The sequence below is a fragment of the Notechis scutatus genome, chromosome 2 (assembly GCF_049901735.1).
Source record: "Notechis scutatus isolate UNSWTSFEM ecotype Mainland chromosome 2, rNotScu1.2, whole genome shotgun sequence".
In the NCBI taxonomy this organism is placed as follows: Eukaryota; Metazoa; Chordata; class Lepidosauria; order Squamata; family Elapidae; genus Notechis; species Notechis scutatus.
Genome location: NC_142010.1, coordinates 19,539,282 through 19,557,190, shown reverse-complemented (window position 1 = coordinate 19,557,190; position 17,909 = coordinate 19,539,282). Strand labels below are relative to the sequence as shown.

The 17,909-nt window shown below is 44.9% G+C and overlaps 1 protein-coding gene across 1 annotated transcript; it reads left to right on the top strand.

Moving 5' to 3' along the window:
- Positions 1-2,015: 2,015 nt before the first annotated feature.
- On the top strand, positions 2,016-13,957 carry NRM (nurim). Its single transcript, XM_087954401.1, has 4 exons — positions 2,016-2,386; positions 6,030-6,232; positions 8,640-8,816; positions 11,188-13,957. The coding sequence occupies exons 1-4, from the start codon at positions 2,221-2,223 to the stop codon at positions 11,506-11,508; spliced, it is 867 nt and encodes a 288-aa protein (XP_087810527.1). The 5' UTR covers positions 2,016-2,220; the 3' UTR covers positions 11,509-13,957.
- Positions 13,958-17,909: the final 3,952 nt, after the last annotated feature.

Below are 17,909 nucleotides of genomic sequence, written 5' to 3'. Positions count from 1 at the left end.
CTGTTTACAAATACTGAGCCGAAGAATGTGTTAAAGATGTTGGCTTTAATGGTGTCGTCGTTGCAGTCTTTACCATCAGGTCCTATCAAGGAGGGATGGACCTTGAGTCTTTTAGTTTGTTGTTTACAAAATTGTAAAAGCACGGGTGGAATTGGTGCTTAGAAGGTTTTCCTCTTGTTTAATGTGATAATTGGTGCATTGGTCTTTATCTGGTGGCATAAATTTTGTATCGGTTTTGAAATTGGCAACGTGACCAGATTTGTTTTTCTGCCAGAGTGATCTCTTTTTGGATTGAAGTTTCCTTATTGATATGGGTAATCTGCTTTTTGTTTTGTTTTGGGAGTTGTTGTTGGTACATATAGTTTGATGACTCTTTTGACTTCAAGTAAAAATATGTTGTAATGGTCTTCAACAGTATTGCATCCAGTGAATAGAGATTGCCAATCAAGGGATGAGAGATCGTGTGTATAAGATCATAGTTGCCTTTTTTGAAGTTACAATTGGGAATTACATCATTGTGGTGATTTTTGTGTGGACGTGTGTTGAGACAAAAGTCAATCATATTGTGGTAAGCTACTGGAAAAGGGTTCTTTAGTTTGTATTCCGTAAATTAAATTCAAACTATTGCAGAAGATGAGATCGAGGCAGTTGTTTAGTCTAGTGTTGTTGGTTACTAGTTGTTCCAGTCCCAGATTTGTAGTAGCATTGTAGAAGGTTGTGTGTATGATTTCAGTTGTACAATCATTTAGGGTCCAGTCAATATGAGGTAGATTGAAATCACCAAGAAAGATAAAAGGGTATGGGCAGGATGCAGCCCATGTTAGTAATGTATTTAGCTTGTTTACATGTTCGATGTCATAATCAGGTGCTCTGTAACATAGTAAGAATCGAATTGTGATATTTAAGGATAGTTCACAGATGATGGTCTCAGGAAGAGCAAGCTCCTGGGTAACTTGGATATTTTTAGATGTAAGGATTTTTATAGAATATAGCAACACCACCTCCTCGACGATTTTCACGATCTGATCGGTAAACATGATAGTCTCTTACTGTGGTAATGGAGTCGGGGAGAGATGCATTGAGCCATGTTTCACAGACAAATATAATGTCAAAGTTAGCCATATTTAGGAGGATGAGAAATTCAGGTATTTTATTCACGAGGCTTCTTGCATTGAGTAGTTTGCATTTAAGGCCGGCAGTAGTTGGAATTGAGGGGTAGTTGGGGGCGTGCGTGCCTAGTCTTGGGTGATGGTGGATGGGTTGAGGTAGGGTTGTGGTTGAGGGTAAAAGCTGAGTATTGGGTTGCGTGGCTTACTTTTGATACAGTCAGCATGGTAGTCAATGTACAGGTCCTTCTCTCCATTGTCTAGACGGTTTTTGAGTTCAATGCGGAGTACACGGGAGCGGGCACGTTGCTGTATGGTTAGGTCAGGGCGGCAACGGAGGTTCTTATGGTTGGTGTTGGTTTTGGCGAGTGAGTTTATAGTATAAATGAATTTACGTTTGCTTGTTTCATTTTTGCAAATGACTCTGCACAGGCGTGGGGCTACAGAGCCGTCACTGTTATTGAGCTCTCGGCCAATGCGTGAAATGTCAAGTATTTCATCAGCGGAGATGGTTGATGCTTGATAATCCCTGATGATGTTTCGGGCAGTTGTGATGTCATCATTGTTATTGGTGACCTCTAGACCAAATAAGATGGCGTTTGGACGTTTCCATTCACGCTCAACAGCTTCTCTGATGAGGATTGGGATATCAATATTTGTCTGGGTTGTGTTTATTTGTGGATTGGGTTTTGGATTGGGTTGTGGTTGTTGGGTAGAGATGTGGTTTGTAGCTATTGGAAGTTCAAGTTTTTGCGTTGTTTCTTCTTCTTGAAGGTCTCTTCTTGAAGGTCTCAAGTGATGGCGCTCCCACAACTTCCGAGGGCAAAGCTGTTCCATTGGTTGATCGTTCTCACTGTCAGAAAAGAAGGGCTCTCTCTCGCCCCCGCCCCCTCCTCCCGAAGTATGTGACGTCATTAGAACAAAGGCGGACCTGGGGATTCTAGGGAAGCCCTCTCGCTCCGGGGAGGGGCGGAGGAGGAACGCCGCGATTGTGACGTCACGGGAGGGCGTGCAGATTCCGGGGGAAAGCCCCACCCGCAGCTGGGCGTTCTTTCCAGGCGGCGGGAGAAGCTCTTGCTTTTTTGTTTTTTTTTTCCTTCCCCTTCCCCGCGCCATGGCTGCTTTGCAGTTCCTGCTGATGATCCCGGCTTTGGGCAATTTCCTTTTCACTTTCGGGACCGGCGTGGAGCTGATCCGTTTTATTTCCTTCCGTGCCGTCTTTTTGCAGCTACCCGCGGGGGCTGCCTCTCCTCCTTCCCACGGAACCGGCGTGAATCCAGGTAAGATCCCGAAGCAGGACCTCCGATTCGGAGTGCGGCGCGGGCTGCTTCCGAGATATTTGGAGGGGTTTATCTATTTATTTGTTTGTTTGTTTATCTATTTATTTTGCGGTGAGTTGGCGCGGGCTGCTTCCGAGATATTTGGAGGGCTTCATTTATTTATTTATTTATTTATTTTGGGGTGAGTTGGCGCGGGCTGCTTCCGAGATATTTGGAGGGATTTATTTATTTATTTATTTTTATTTATTTTTATTTTTGGGTGAGTTGATCCCCCCTCCGATCTAAAAGGCTCCCCGTGGGGAGAAGAACCAGCAACCTATGCCGCGGGTGTGTTTGAAATAGCGAGTTAAAAACGAGAGCGCCAAGAAAGAGAGATTTCCATGCTGCAGCTCTCGACCCTTGCGTGCTCTGTCTTGTTTCTGCCCGGAGGCCCTTTGGAAAAAAAAACAAAAACGTGGCAAGACTGGAAATAGAAATGAGTGAATGCGCTGCCAAAAATAATGCGGCTGGGCAACGCACGGATTCGATTTGATTTACACAGTAATATGGATTGCATGAGCGAACTTTATCCATGGCCGCGTTCTGACAGCATAATAAACCCAAACAGCAAATCCACACAGTGGCTTCGAGACTGTTTGTGTGAATCCAACCAGTGAGAGAGTATTGAACAAATCATTGCCAGATCGCAGCCATATAAGATGGTGAAAGCAGCCGAACTGGCATTCAGCTGCCCTCTGCTAGGAATGTTTAGCTCTTGCTCAGAGGTGGGATTCAATTTTTTTAACAACCAGTTCTGTGGGTGTGGCTTAGTTGGTGGGCATGGCTTGGTGGTCATGTGACTTGGCCAACTGAACATCACTCACATTGAGGCATGCATCTCCTCGCCTGGCCTCTCATGACTGTGGGGATACAGTCGTAAGTGTGAAAAACGGTCATAAGTCACTTTTTTCAGTGCCATTGTAACTTTGAATGGTCACTCCACACAAGCAAAGTACCAGCAAAGGAGGAAAAAATAACCTCCAGAGACGTTACAGAGACAGGAAGTCTTTAGTCCTGCCAAGCATGTAATAGGGGTTAACGGAGAGGCAGTTTCTGTAAGCAACTCCAGAATGTTTCCTTCTTGCCTTCCTTACAGGATTAGGCCAGTAATTTCTTCTAACAACCGTTTCTCCGAACTGCTTAGAATGTTAACAACCGGTTCTAGCAAATAGGTGCGAACTGGAAGAATCCCACCCCTGTTCCTGCTGAATAACTGTTAGCTCAAAACTTTTCAGTAATAATATTAGAAGTCTTCTTTGACAGAATTCTGCTTCTATCGCTTAAAGATCTGGGCATTTGATCAAGGATTAAGGCTGGTTTTGAGGTGATGGCTTCAGTCCACACTCAGTCCCAGAAAGCTATTCCTATCTCTAAAAACTGCACGTAATTTTGATGCTCATCAAAGTGAAAAATTTTCCCTTGTTTTACTCTCCTTGGATTGCAAACGTTACAGTCCTTTTATGCTTTCTGCAGTCGAGATGAATATTCGGGATGCTGAGGGAGCTGTGTCCGCCAGATTTTGAAGTGCAACTTGGAAAATATAAGGGGGGGGGGTCAGATTTCTAAAGGCCAGTGTGATGACCCAGAGTGTAACACAAATGTAACAAAATCCAAAACGTAAATAAATGTCCTCTAATGCCTCCAACTTGGCCCCACTGTTCAATAATTCTCAGTTGGAGATAAAACGTACTCAAAATAGTCTTCAAAAGAAAGCAATACAGTCCGAATTTAATGAGCAGATAGAGGTGAAAATAAAAACCAAACAAACTACTACAATGATGAAATTTCCACAATGGAACAGGAGAAGTATTTACCAAATTCAAGGAGATAACAAGGCACAGTCTGTTGGAAGGACACCAACCAAGATAACCTCAAACCAAAATAAAACACGCTTTGACTCCAGCCTTTGCTAGAATGCAGGTCCAAAGTCTTATGCAAGTCTCACACTTGCAGCCCATGAAGAGGATCAAGGCCCTCTCCTCCCAAGTAGACCATGTCTCTCCCATATCCTCTCCTCCCTGCGTGCCTTAGGATGGATAGGGGATGGGCCTGGGTCCTCCTCTGACTGTCCAGCTGGCCTTTGCCCTTCCCCAACCTCCGGAGCCACACTTCCACTCCCTGTCGGCTGTTCCTCCTCTCCCTCAGAGTCAGTCTCCACCAGGGGCATGACAGCCAGTGTCCTTTCTCTGCATTCCCAGCACTTCTCCAGACTGGGTTGGACAGACTGTGGACTGCCTGAGACTTCAAGATTTCATTTTGTAGTCCCAAAGCACCCCTCTTTGCTAGCTGTAGATGTAATATTTTTCTATGCAGGGGTTTCTTGAGATCTCACAAGCATTTCAAGGGTTCCTCTAGGGCAGTGGTCTCCAACTTTTCTGGCTCGGTGGGTGGTGGAAGGAGAGAAGGGATGATTTTGCACCCGTGCTGTTTTTACAAATGCACCTTCACACCTGCAGTCACCCACCACTTCCGCAGCCCGGTTCCGAATGGGCTGCGGCCCAACACTGGGCCATGGATTGGGTCTTGGGGACCCCTGTTCTAGGGCAGGGTTCATCAATCTCAGCCATTTTAAGCCGGGTGAACTTCAGCCTCCCAGCTGGCTGGGGAATTCTGGGAGTTGAAGTCCACCCATCTTAAAGTTGCAGTCGACAAAACTCTGCTCTCAGTTAAAAAGGTTGAGAAAAGTTGATGTAAACCAGAGGTGTCAAACTCAAGGCCCAGGGGAGGGCTGGATCTGGACCATGGAGTACTTAGATCTGGCCCTGGAAACAGCGAAGGACCAGCCCTCAGTGCCTCTGCCAGCGAAAACAGAGCTTTGAAGGGCTGCATGCGGACCTTCCGAGCTCCGTTTTTGCTGGCAGAGGGTTGCAGGAAGTCATCGCAGCTGAAAACGGAGCATGCAACGGCCTCAGGCGGCTCTCCCAACTCCATTTCCACTGGTAGAGGGTTGCAGGAAGCCATTGCAGCCGAAAACGGAGCTCGGGAGCCTGTTTTCGCTGGCAGAGTATTTGGGGCCACCACAGTGTCAGAGTATTCATTAACTAGCAGAGACATAGTTAACAGAGCCAATGAATAAGCATAGCAACTAAATCAGCCAATGAGAGCTGAATTGAGGGCTGAAACTTAAAGAGAGAATCTGGGCGTGGTTTATCTCTGTTCTGTGCTCAGCTCTAAAATAAAGAGAAACTTGCTTGCTTGCTTGTCTGCTGAAGTTGAGTTGCTGCTCTGCTTTGAACCTGTAACATGTCTGCTTCTGTATGAGTTTGCTCCATGTTGGAGAAATCTACAACTGGTTTGTAAAATTTACTTCATATGTTTATAAAGAAGTTATGAAGCCTCAGTCATCTGTGTTTACTTTTCTGGCGCTGAATTTACGCTGCAATACTATGAACCCACAGCCACCCCTGAGACGAGTGACTTCGAGCTGGCCATGTCTACCTTGGCCATGCACACACGCCCCCAAGGTCAAGCACAACCCTGGTGCGGCCCTCAACGAACGCGAGTTTGACACCCCTGATGTAGACATTTATAAACTTCCTTGGTAATTCTTGTTTTATGTCCTGCTGTCTACAGGGTGTAAGATTCCTCATTTTTCTCTTTGCAGGTGACACCTCGAATCCTCAGTGGAAAATGGCCCTAAGAGATCCCAAGATTTTGCACTCGCTAACAGTGGATGTGGGCCTGATCGTCCTTTTTGTCCTGCAGCACAGCCTGATGGCTTCTGATCGGGTCAAACACTGGACCTGCAACTGCTTTGGGGTCTTGCAGAGAACGGTCTATGTTTTTTGCACAGACTTATCCCTTCAGGTAGGCGGATTGATTTAGACCAAGGGTCCTTCAAACTTGACAAGTTTAAGACTTGTGGACTTTCACTCCCAGAATTCCTGAGCTAACATGACTGGAGGAAGAATTCTGGGAGTTGAAGTCCACAAGTCTTAAAGCTGTCAAGTCTGAAGACCCCTGATTTAGAGTAATAAAGTGGGAGGCTGTACAGGCACAGCTCGACTTACGGATGGCGCACCAATTGAAGTTACCATGGACTCCAACTTTAATTGAAACTTCAAGGAAAGTTACCAACTTCCTTTTGAATTGTTGCACCACCCTCACAGCCTTGTAATCACATTTTAGATGCTTGGCAACCAGCTTGCATTTATAACTGATTGCAGCATCCCATGGTCGCTTGATTGCTTTCTGTGATTATTTTTTTTTGGAGGGGGGGGGTCATTTTCCAGCAGAAGCATCTATTGGATAATAGCAATAGCACTTAGACTTATTTACCGTTTTACAGTGCTTTACAGCCCTTTCTCAGTGATTTACAGAGTCGGCCTATTGCCCCCAACAATCTGGGTCCTCATTTTACCCACCTCGGAAGGGTGGAAGGCTGAGTCAACCTTGAGCCTGGTGAGATTCAATCTGCCAAATTACAGTAGGAGTAGCTTGCAGGACTGCACTCTAACCACTGTGCCACCGAGGCTCTATATAATAAGCTGGATTCACAGTCATGATCATGTGGTTTGCTTAACAACCATGGTGACTTGCTTGACCACAGTGGTAAAAGTTGAGTGCAGTCACACGGTGACTTGACTTACGACCGCAATGACTTATCACCAAAATTCTGGGCTCATAAGTTGAGGACTACCTGTAAAAGCTTGAGCCTTTCATTCTTCATCATGTTGCAAAATACAAATTGAGTTTCTTTCTCAGCTAAGAGAAATGGGCATTTCAAAAAAAAAAAGATAATAAAAAAGATTATCATTTTAACTTGCGTTTAAACTTGCATCATTTTGTAAAATGCAACTCGCCTCCAGAGGTTGTGAGCGCTCCAACACTGGAGGTTTTTAAGAAGAGATTGGGTGACCCTTTGTCTGAAATGGTTATAGGGCCGTGATGGCGAACCTATGGCAAGCGTGCCACAGGTGGCATGCAGAGCCATCTCTGCCAGCACACAAGCTGTCGCCCTGGATCAGATCCACTGCGCATGCGCACACGCCTCCTGCCGGGTATCTGCCACGCATGCACGAGAGGCGGGGTGTGCGTGGGAGACGCATGCGCATGCACAGAGGAGTGGGGCGCGGGGGGTCATGCACGCACGTGCAGGGGGGGCATGGGGGTCAGTGTGCATTGCATTATGGGTGCAGGCATGTGTCCGCATGCGCACATGCACACTTTTGACATGCGACGACGAAAAGGTTAGCCATCGCTGGTATAGGGTCTCCCGTCTGAGCAGAAAGTTGGACTAGAACGGGGATTTCATTGAGGGCTGCATCAGGGTTGTTAGGATATGTGCAGAGTAACCCTTGTATGCACATGGAAACGGTTTATGAGAATAGTTATGAATAAATATACAGCCACACAGAGTTGAACAAGTGGTATTAATGTTTATTTGAAGAAATTGCACAGTCCAATAAACAGTCCATGTCATGCACGTTTTTAACAGTCCAGAAATATACAGTTATAAAGCCGCCTTACTGGTTTCATGTCTTTTACAGCAGACAAATATCAAACCACAATACAACAGATAACCTTCGATATCAACAGAATACCAAAATAAACAGAGTTAGTCAGTATCGGTCCGTAGTCAGTCAGTATAAGTACAGTATTAAGAGAGATCATCAGTGAAAAAGAGAAAGAGAATTAAACCATGATCTATAGCTCCCTCTTATGGCAACATGTAACATAATTAACCAACAGAACATAGCATAATACATTACAGTATTTTGCCTTAAAGCTACAAACATATATATTTGTAGTTTATATATTGTCAACCCAACTATGTAATTTACATATACATAACAAGGGTTCTGTTTGACCTCAGAGGGCCGGGGTGGACTTGGCCAGCTTGATGTCACTCGTGGCGGTCCGAATGCTCTGCCAGCAAAAACGGGCTCCCAATCTCCATTTTCGGCTAGGATGGCTTCCCACAACCCTCTGCCAGGAGGGCGCCCCCGAGCTGTTTTCACTGGCAGAGGGTTGCAGGAGGCCGTCCCAGCCGAAAACGGAGATTGGGAGCCCGTTTTCACTGGCAGAGGCACTGCAGGCTAGTCCTTCGCTGTTTCCAGGGCGGCCTCGCGGGCCAGATCTAAGCACCCCATGGGCCAGATCTAGCCCACGGGCCTTGAGTTTTGAGAACCCTGGAGTTTCTCACATGCGGTCATGTTAAATATCTTTGCAGTGCTTGCTATTAATGTAATTTTTTTTTTTCCTTTTAACATAGTTGCTGATGAGGTATTGGCAGCCAGTACAGGATGGTCCTATGCTGTGGAATACAAACACCGAGCCATGGATCACTTGGGTTCCACTCATCTGCTTTGTCCTTCATTTCATCTCCTGGCTAATCATCTTTAGCATCATTCTCATCTTTGATTATGCAGAACTGATGGGAGTCAAGCAGGTATTGTGTTTGTATTCTTTTCCCCTCCTTCCTGTTTCTCTGGTGACCAAGGCTGCAGGCTGCAGTATAGTGTAGTTTAATAAATAAAAATATGGTGAACCCAGCATCTGATGTTATCTTCTGAGGGTGTGTGTGTGTGTGTGAACTTTTCCCCCCAAGCATCACTTTTTTTTTATTTAATGAAATTTAGATGCCACCTTACTCCAGATGCCTGTGAGTGGCTTACACTTAAAAAGTGAGAGTGAATAAAATATTAAATAGAGTTCTCTGTAACAGACAGTACATCCCAATAGAAAAGAATACTTGTAGCACAAAGTTGAAATGTGGGGCCCTTGGTGCTCTCTGAGCTTGGTTGTTTTCTTGCAGACAGTCAAACAGTATATACAACAACTAGTTTAGTTTATCATTGCACCTCGTACAACGAAATCAAACACCATCTTCAGTGCACATCATGACCATGAAAATAAACACAAACACACATCCTTCACACTCCACACATTGAACTGAAAACCCCCCGACACCGCACCAACACTGCACTATATAGTAGAATTCAATAGAGTTACTGCCCTGGGATAGAAGCTGTTTTTCAGCCTATTTGTCCTTGTTTTTATTATTCTGTACCGTCTGCCAGATGATAAATAGTTCAAAAAAAAAGGATTCCCAGGATGAGATGGATCTTTGAAGATGTTTTGAACTTTCTTAAGGCGGTGGGAGCTATAAAGCTCTTCCAAAGAGGGGAGAGGGCAATCAATGTTCTTCTGGGCAATGACGTTAACCCTCTGGAGTGCTTTCCTATCTGCCACTGTGCAATTGGCAAACCATACAGAGGTGCAGTAAATTAACATACTCTCTATGGTGCAGCCGTAGAAGGTCACCAGCATAAATAAGGAACTACCAAGAAGAAACCACTCCCACCAGGGGTGGGATTCACAATTTTTAACAACCGGTCCTGTGGGCGTGGCTTAGGTAGTGGGCGTGGCTTGGTGGTCATGTGACTGGGTGGACATGGCTTGGTGGTCATGTTATTGGCTGGGTGTGGCCAACTCAATATTACTCACATCGAGGCACACATCTCCTGAGACAGGAAGTCTAGTCCTGCCAAGAATGTAATAAGGGTTAACGGAGAGGCAGTTTCTGTAAGCAACATCAGAATGTTTCCTTCCTGCCTTCCTTACAGGATTAGGCCAGTAATTTCTTCTAACAACCGGTTCTCTGAACTGCTTAGAATGTTAACAACCGGTTCTACCGAATAGGTGCGAATTGGTAGAATCCCACCGCTGACTCCCACCAAGACTGACAGGCCAAGGCACTATATATAAACAGAGTTAAACCCCACTCCCTTCTAGCACTGAAGATGTTACCGAACTAGGTAATAAAACATCTGCAAGAAAACAACCCAACTCAGAGAGTACCAAGGACCCCGCAAACAATACATCTGGAAGGGAAGGAAAGGAGTTCAACTATGAAGGCCTTGAGGGGGTGGGTGGGGGAAGTACAGATAGTCCTCATCTTACAACAGTTCATTTCGTGACTGTTTACAACAGCACTGAAAAAGTGACTCAGGACAATTTTTCACACTCATGACCCTCACAGCATCCCAATGGTTATGTGATCAAAATTCAGACACTTAGGAACTGACTCATATTTATGGCGGTTGCAGCGTCCCTGGGCGGTCATGTGATCTCCTTCTGGCAAGCAAAGTCAATGGGGAAGCCAGATTCACTTAACAACCATTTTACCAACTTAACAACTGCAGTGATTCGCTTAACTGCGGCAAGAAAGGTTGTTAAATGGGGCAAAACTCACTTAATAACTGTCTCACTTAGCAACAGAAATGTTGGGCTCCATTGTGGTCATTAAGTCAAGGACTATCTGTACTCAGCGTTGTGCTACAAATGGGAAGCCATTTGTTCCTCTGTAGAATCTGCAGAGAGCCCAAGGCTGCCTTGGACGTATGTTAAAATCTGGGAGTGCCTCTGTCAGTGTTCCAGAAAACCTCCCCTCCAATAAATAACTCCGAGGCAGACATCCTCTCCAAAGTTCTTTTTATTAGAGTATTAAACTGGCACACCTGGAAAATCCCGAATCTAAAAGTTCCAGGTTTCTTTGCAATAAGTAAAAACTACAAATCCACCCCCCTGCACCCCTCATTGCATCACATGCCCCAATCACCGCCCCTCCCAGCTCGAGACGTCCTCCCAACCAGGTGCAGAAATAACATGACCTTGACATCGAAGAAGAATGCTATTATGTCTAACCACATACACTCCAAGAAATTCCCCCCTCCCGTTTTGGATCATCTGGTGCTAATATGGCTTCCAAAGCTGGCAGCCTCCCAGTAAACAGATGTTGCTCTCATTTCATTCCCCAGGTTTATTACTATTGCTTGGGCATGGGAGACCCTTTGGCTGTGAAGTCTTCACGGGCCCTCCGTCTCTACTCCCACCTTCGCCATCCACTGTACGTGGAGTTTCTCCTTATCCTCTGGGCTGTTCCCTGCCTCTCCCTTGACCGCCTGCTTCTGGCCTCCCTCTTCACGATCTATCTTACCTGCGCTCACAGCCTGGATGAACAGGATTACCTCTACCTCCGTGCCCAGCTGGACAAGAAGTTCCAAATCTTCTCCCGGGAAGAGGCAGCTTATGGGCGCTTGTTGGCTCAAAATGGCCCCTCAGACTACAAGGACAATTGAGTAACGATCGGATAGGTACCTGTTTTAGTTGCAGGGGTGGGGTCTGACTTTTGTGGGGGGCGGGTGTCAAAGTTTGCCAGGTCCCTGCTTACAAAGCACTGAATAATACGCCATATCTTGATTGTACTTTTATATAAAAAGGACTTGAAGAGCTGCCACCCAAAAATTTGTTATCTACTGGGCCAAGTCTCTTGTAACTCCCGAAAAGAATCTTTCCTAAGCTAGTGTTCTCCATTATTATGGATTGGAACTTCATTGTCCTCCACAGCAGTATTAGATGAAGATGTTGGGGGTTTTAGTCTTGAAATATTTGGAGAATGTCAAATTGGGATAGTCTGGACTGAAACACACTAAGTTCTACTCGTATTGTAGATCATGTAACAGAGGTGCTGTTTAGGATCTTACTGGAGAAGGTTGGAATAGCCAATGCCTGGGTTGATCCCACCTTAGAATATTAAGGAGATCCTTTTTGATCATGAATTTTTCACTTACTCTGAGAATTCTTAATAATGGTTGAAATCTAGCTATAATTGGCCAGCTTTTAGGTTGGATGCTTGTGTGGAGAGCAAGAAGTTGGTTAAACAAATGTGTCCAACTCTGGAAAAGAGGCATCTCTAAAATATGTTTGCAAGAGGATAGCAACCCCTTCTGAATTAAAAAAAAAAGAGGAGGAACTGCTCTTTAGCGCTTTAATGGCCTGCTTTGACTAAGAGAATGTTTAAAAGGGTCCTTCTAAAATGAATAGCATGTTTTTATTTATTTCAAAGGAGCTTTTACTGACCTCTTGCCACAATTCTTAATCATAGCATTTTAACCTCAACATGCAAATACTTAATTTTTAAAAAAATATTAGCAGCCAAGTGCACTTATTTGGAGGAATATGTTATTAGGGGGTTATAGATGCATTTCTTCAATATAAGTATACAGCATGTTTGTGATGGTTTAAGCCGCTTAATTACTGTTGCAAAGGTGCCTTGTTCCTGAGGTGAAAACTTCCTTGGATCATAGAAGAAAAATCAGAAATCAAAAAGATTTCAGTCCAAATACTAATATCTTAGTATTAGATTTTCCTACAGGATTTCCAAATCTTTCACTCGTGTTGTTCTTTTAAAATATTGTCTTGATTAATAGAAACATTGCCCATGTTAGAGTTCTCAGATACAGTTATCCTTGTTATTCCCCAGCATGCTAGCTGGGGAATTCTGGGAATTGAAGTCCAAACATCAAGTTGCTATGGTTGAGAAATAGACCATTGAGTTATGGCTCTCCTCTCATCGTCATCATGTCACATAGAATCACATCTGGGGGCCATCCAGCAGCATCAATAGGAAGGGTCAAAAAAGCTAAGTCCTTTTGTAGATGTATACAGATGTATAAAGGGACAGGACTTTTATCATGATGCCCCTGTGGAAATCTTGCTCCACCCCATAGGTTGGCACCGTGGGTACCAGTTTGGGGAAGTTCTGGGCAATGGAAGTCCTGCACTTTAACTACTTAGCAGAAAAATCCTTCAACTTCCTGTACGGAACATTACAATGGAACATATATTTTTAATTATAAATTGCACAGATCTGATGAATAGAATGTGATAATAAATAGAACAAACATGTTCCATCACTCTAGAAGTAAAATGCCTCCTTCCTCCCTGTGCTCAAATGTCTATTTTGTTGTAATCCTTACTTTTTTTAAAGGTACAGGAATCAGAAGAGGAAAGTTAAAATTTCTAGCTGCTACCGTGTTTCCCCGAAAATAAGACCCTGTCTTATTTTTTTGCCACCCAAAAAGGCACCAGGTCTTATTTTGGGGGGATGTCATTCACTGACTAACCTCATTTGTGCATGTCGCCCCCAGCCTCCTTTTCTCTGTCAGAGGCCTTCAAGAACTACTGTATTTTTCTGCAGCCGGCAAGGCTTTTCTGAAGGCCTCTGCAGCGGATAAGAGCTCCGGATCGATCCAGAGCTTTGTTATCAGCTACAGAGGCTTTCAGAAAAGCCTTACCAGCCTTGCTGGCTGCAGAAGTAATAGGCCAGAGAGGCAGGTGTTGGGTGTGCAAGGCCTGGGTATAACTGTCCAAAGGTAAGTAGTAGGGCAGCTCCACCCCGCATCCCCACCCTAGCTTAATTTTTACCTGTGCACTCTGGAGTGAACGGGAGCTTAATTAGGGCTTATTTTTGGGGGGGGGGCTTATATTGGGCGCACATGTAAAAATCAAGCTAGGACTTACTTTCAGGGTAGGTCATATTTTTGGGGAAACGGTACTGCCTAAGGTCTGTTTCTACTGCCTTGTTTTACAGTGACCTGGAACACCACCAGTATTGCTTTCCAAACTTTGCTCTGCTCTTGTAAATGTATATTGTAATTCTGTATCTTAATACTAACGAAGCTTTTTTTAAAAAAAAGAAATCTTGGATTTCAGTGCAAAATAAATGTAATCTATTTTTTTAAAAAGATAAAACTTGCTTGTTTGCCTGTGTTCTACTGTGACTTAAAAATAGAGAATAGATGTTGTTGGGTGTTACTGAACAGTCATGTCACCCAAAATGGCATGTCATCTTTGGCACGTGTGTCATAGGTCCACTCACCATCACTGTACTTAACAATTGCGCAGATTATAGATTACAATGTGTTGATTTTGAAAAGGGATAATTGAAGTTTTAGCATAAATTAGGCTAGCGCTGCCTTTAGAAGAACTCTGTCCTATTATCCAGGCAGGCCAGAAGACAAAAGATGATGACTAATGCATTATTTACCTGGCAATTGCTGTCAAGACAGTTCACATGAAAAAATGCAACTCTTGGAAAATTCACTTGGTTACAAGCATTTCATCTGAGAATGGTTAGCAACAGGTATAAGATAATGATCTATTGTCGCTTTTAACTTGGGATGATGGAGGACTTACCCCTCAGGAGTTAGGACTGCTGAAAATTGATTCACACAAATGGAATTTTTTTTTTAAATCTAAGAGCACGGAATTAACGTGTTGTCATTTGACCCATTAATCTGGTTTTATCTTGGTTTTTAGTTTTAGTCTTCTGGTCACACCAGATCACACCAAAGTATGCCTTCATTCCTTCAGCCTCATTTAGCAACCAAATTGCATTTCATCATTTGGGATAGAACCTTTTATGTGTATAGCTTGCATTAAATGTGAGAGATAAAGTCAGGTTATATGGGAGTAACCACCACAGACAAATATCTTTTCCATAAAGTGAACCATGGATGCACTATATATTAAATACAGTAACTGCCATGGAAAGCAATGCAAGTGGAATTGGGTATTCCCACTGGACTTTGAATTGGGAATTCCAAATTTATATTGCTGGGAAGGAATTGGGTACGTCTAGTCTAGTGAAAAGGACAAGGGGTGACAAGATAGCAGTGTTCCAATATTGGAGGGGCTGCCACAAAGAAGAGGGGGGTTAATCTATCCTCCAAAGCAGGGGCCCCCACCCCGCCCCAGGACGGGGACGGTCCGCAAAAAAAAAACATCACATGACCCTATATGCGCTCCCCCCCCCCCCCCCCTTTTTGATAAAGGCCCGGTGAGCTTCCCCCCCCCCCCCCCCCCCCAGCCGAGCCTGCCCCCCCCACCACCCCCCCCCCACCCCCCCCCCCGGCCCCGCGCAAAAAGGTCGGGCCTGCTCCAAAGCACCTGAAAGCCAGACAAGGAGCAATGGATGGAAGCTAATCCAGGAGAGAACCAGCTTAGAACTTAGAAGAAATTGCCTGACGGTTAGAACAATTAACAAGTGGAACATCTTACCAGAAGTTGTGGGTGCTCCATCACTGGAGGCTTTTAACACGAGATTCAACAGCCACTTGTCTGGAATAGTATAAGGTCTCTTGCTTGAGCAGGAGGTTGGACTAGAAGACCTCCAAGGTCCCTTCCAACACTGTTATAACGTTTTGTTAAATCTGAAAGCAGGACTTTTACAGGTAGGGTGGACATTTCACTCTGAATGCCAACCAATCATGCCATTTTCCATTCCATTCTATTCTATTGAGGGGCTGCCAGAGAGAGGAAAGAGGTCAAGCTGTTTTCTAAAGCAGGGGTCCCCAACCACCGGGCCGCGGACCGGTAGCGGTCCGTGTAACATTTTCTACCGGGCCGCCAGTTTGCTGGGCGCCGCCATCTTGTTTTGATGAGAAAGTGCTTCCGGTGAGCTTTTCCGTTTGGAAAGCGGCGTTTGGGTCCTGAAGGAATCCTCGCGCCTTAGTTTCATCGAAGGGGGGGGGCGGCTTCGAACAAAACTAAGGCGTGAGGATTCTTTCAGCATCCAAGGCAAGGCGAGCCGAGTGATCGTCCCGAAGCCCATCGACAAAGGTACAAAGGAGGAGTTGAAGGTGGCGGGGAGAAGTGGGGGACGGCTGGCTGGCCAGTCACTCGGCTCGCCTTGCCTTGCCATGTGTGCTGATGCCGGTACCGGGCCATGGATCATTTTGTGATGCCGGTACCGGGCCGCGGCACAAAAAAGGTTGGGGGCCACTGTTCTAAAGCACCCGAAGGCCAGACAAGGAATAATGGATGGAAACTGAACAAGGAGAGATTCAACCTAGAAATAAGGAGAAACTTTCTGACAGGGAGAACAATCAACCCATGGAACAGCTTTGCCTTCAGAAGTTGTGGGAGCGCCATCACTTGAGACCTTCAAGAAGAGATTGAACTCCCATCTGTCAGAAATGGTGTAGGGTCTCCTGCTTGGGTGGGGGGCTGGACTAGATGACCTATAAGGTTCCTTCCATCTCTGATTATGTGTTATTATGTTATTCTATCCCACCCGACTTCTCTTTCCTGCCCCGCTTGGTGAAGCTAGTACAAGTGGTTCTTGACTTACGACTGTTCATTTAGGGCAGGGGTTCCCAACCTGGGGGTGCGAGACGATATTCCAGGGGGTGCGAGAAAAGTCCAGGTAAATAATAGGATATTGGCTACATGTTGGCATTTTTATTTATTATTTATTTCAGGGGGTGCGAGGTTCAAGTGAAATTTCTTTAGGGGTGCGGGGCGAAAAAAAGGTTGGGAACCACCGATTTAGGGATTATAAAAAGTTACAAAGGCAATGAAATAGTGGCTTATTGCTGTTTTTCACACTTACAGCTGTTAACACCTCCATGATCACGTGATCGAAATTCAGATGTTTGGCACCTGGGTCATATTCATGATGGTTGCAGTGTCCCAGGGTCACGTTATCCCTTTTGGTGACCTTGTGACAGGCAAAGTCAACGGGGAAGCCAGATTCACTTAACAACCGGGATACTAAGTTAACAACGGTAGCAAGAAAGGTTTTAAAATGGGGCAAAACTCAATAACTGTCTCACTTCACAGTGGAAACTTTGGGCTCAGTTGTGGTCGTAAGTAGAGGACTACCTGTATTCCCTATCCAGGGCAGACTTCATTTTCACTGGAATACTTTGGGTGGTATGAATTATTTAAAAAAATTCCTTCTCTCCAACACACTTTTTTAATCTAAAGATGGCCGTACTTTTGCAAAGCCTTCCGTTTCCTCGAGCCTGGGGCCATTTTTGCTGAATGTGCAGATGATCCTGGCTGGACGTACAGGGAATCCTCAACGTACGACCACAAATGAGACCAGGATTTCTGTTTGTTAAGCGAGACCCTTGTTTTGAATTCTGCCCCATTTTACCTTTCTTGCCTGACAGCTTTTAAGCGAATCCCTGCAGTTGCTAAGTTAGTAACACGGTCGTGAAGTGAATCTGGCTTCCTCACTGACTTGGCTTGTCAGAAGGTCACCGAAAGTAATCACGTGACAGTGGGGCCGTCATAAATATGAGTCAGCGGCCAAGTGTCTGAATTTTGATCACATGACCGGGGATGCTGCCATGGTCATATGTGTGGAAAATGGTCATAAGTGGCTTTTTTCAGTGCCACTGTAACTTTGAACGGTCGCTAAACGAACTGTTGTAAGTTGAGGATTACATGTACATTTCTGAGAATGACTTCAGAATCTCCAACAGTGGTCAACCTATGTAAGTGATGGGCAATAACTTGCTGTTCTGCTTGTAGCCATGGTGGTGCAGTGGTTAGAATGCAGTATTGCAGGCTAATTCTGCCGACTGCCCTGACCGACTCAAGGATGACTCAGCCTTCCATCCTTCCAAGGTCGGTAAAATGAGGACCCGGTGTCAGTTTTGGAAGCCATATTCCATGCTGCCACATAGCCTGAGAAAGTGGGAGGGGGGTGATTTCAATTAAGTAGCTTTAAGTAAATAAAAATAAAATTCTTTTGTTAGTCCAAGGTCATTGAGTATGGCGCAGGATGAAATAAGGATCTTACTTTTGGACGGATCGTGATTGGGCCATGTGATGTCATGACGGCCAAGTGGGAGAGGGGAGATGGATTTATAGTTTGGGAAATGGTGTGAAGCCCGAAAAAACTTTT

Bases quoted from the DNA above. Each gene is read 5' to 3' on its own strand.
- NRM (XM_087954401.1), top strand. From the start codon at position 2,221: ATGGCTGCTTTGCAGTTCCTGCTGATGATCCCGGCTTTGGGCAATTTC. The intron at 2,387-6,029 runs GTAAGATCCCGA...TTCTCTTTGCAG, and splicing joins CGGAACCGGCGTGAATCCAG to GTGACACCTCGAATCCTCAG. The intron at 8,817-11,187 runs GTATTGTGTTTG...TTCATTCCCCAG, and splicing joins AACTGATGGGAGTCAAGCAG to GTTTATTACTATTGCTTGGG.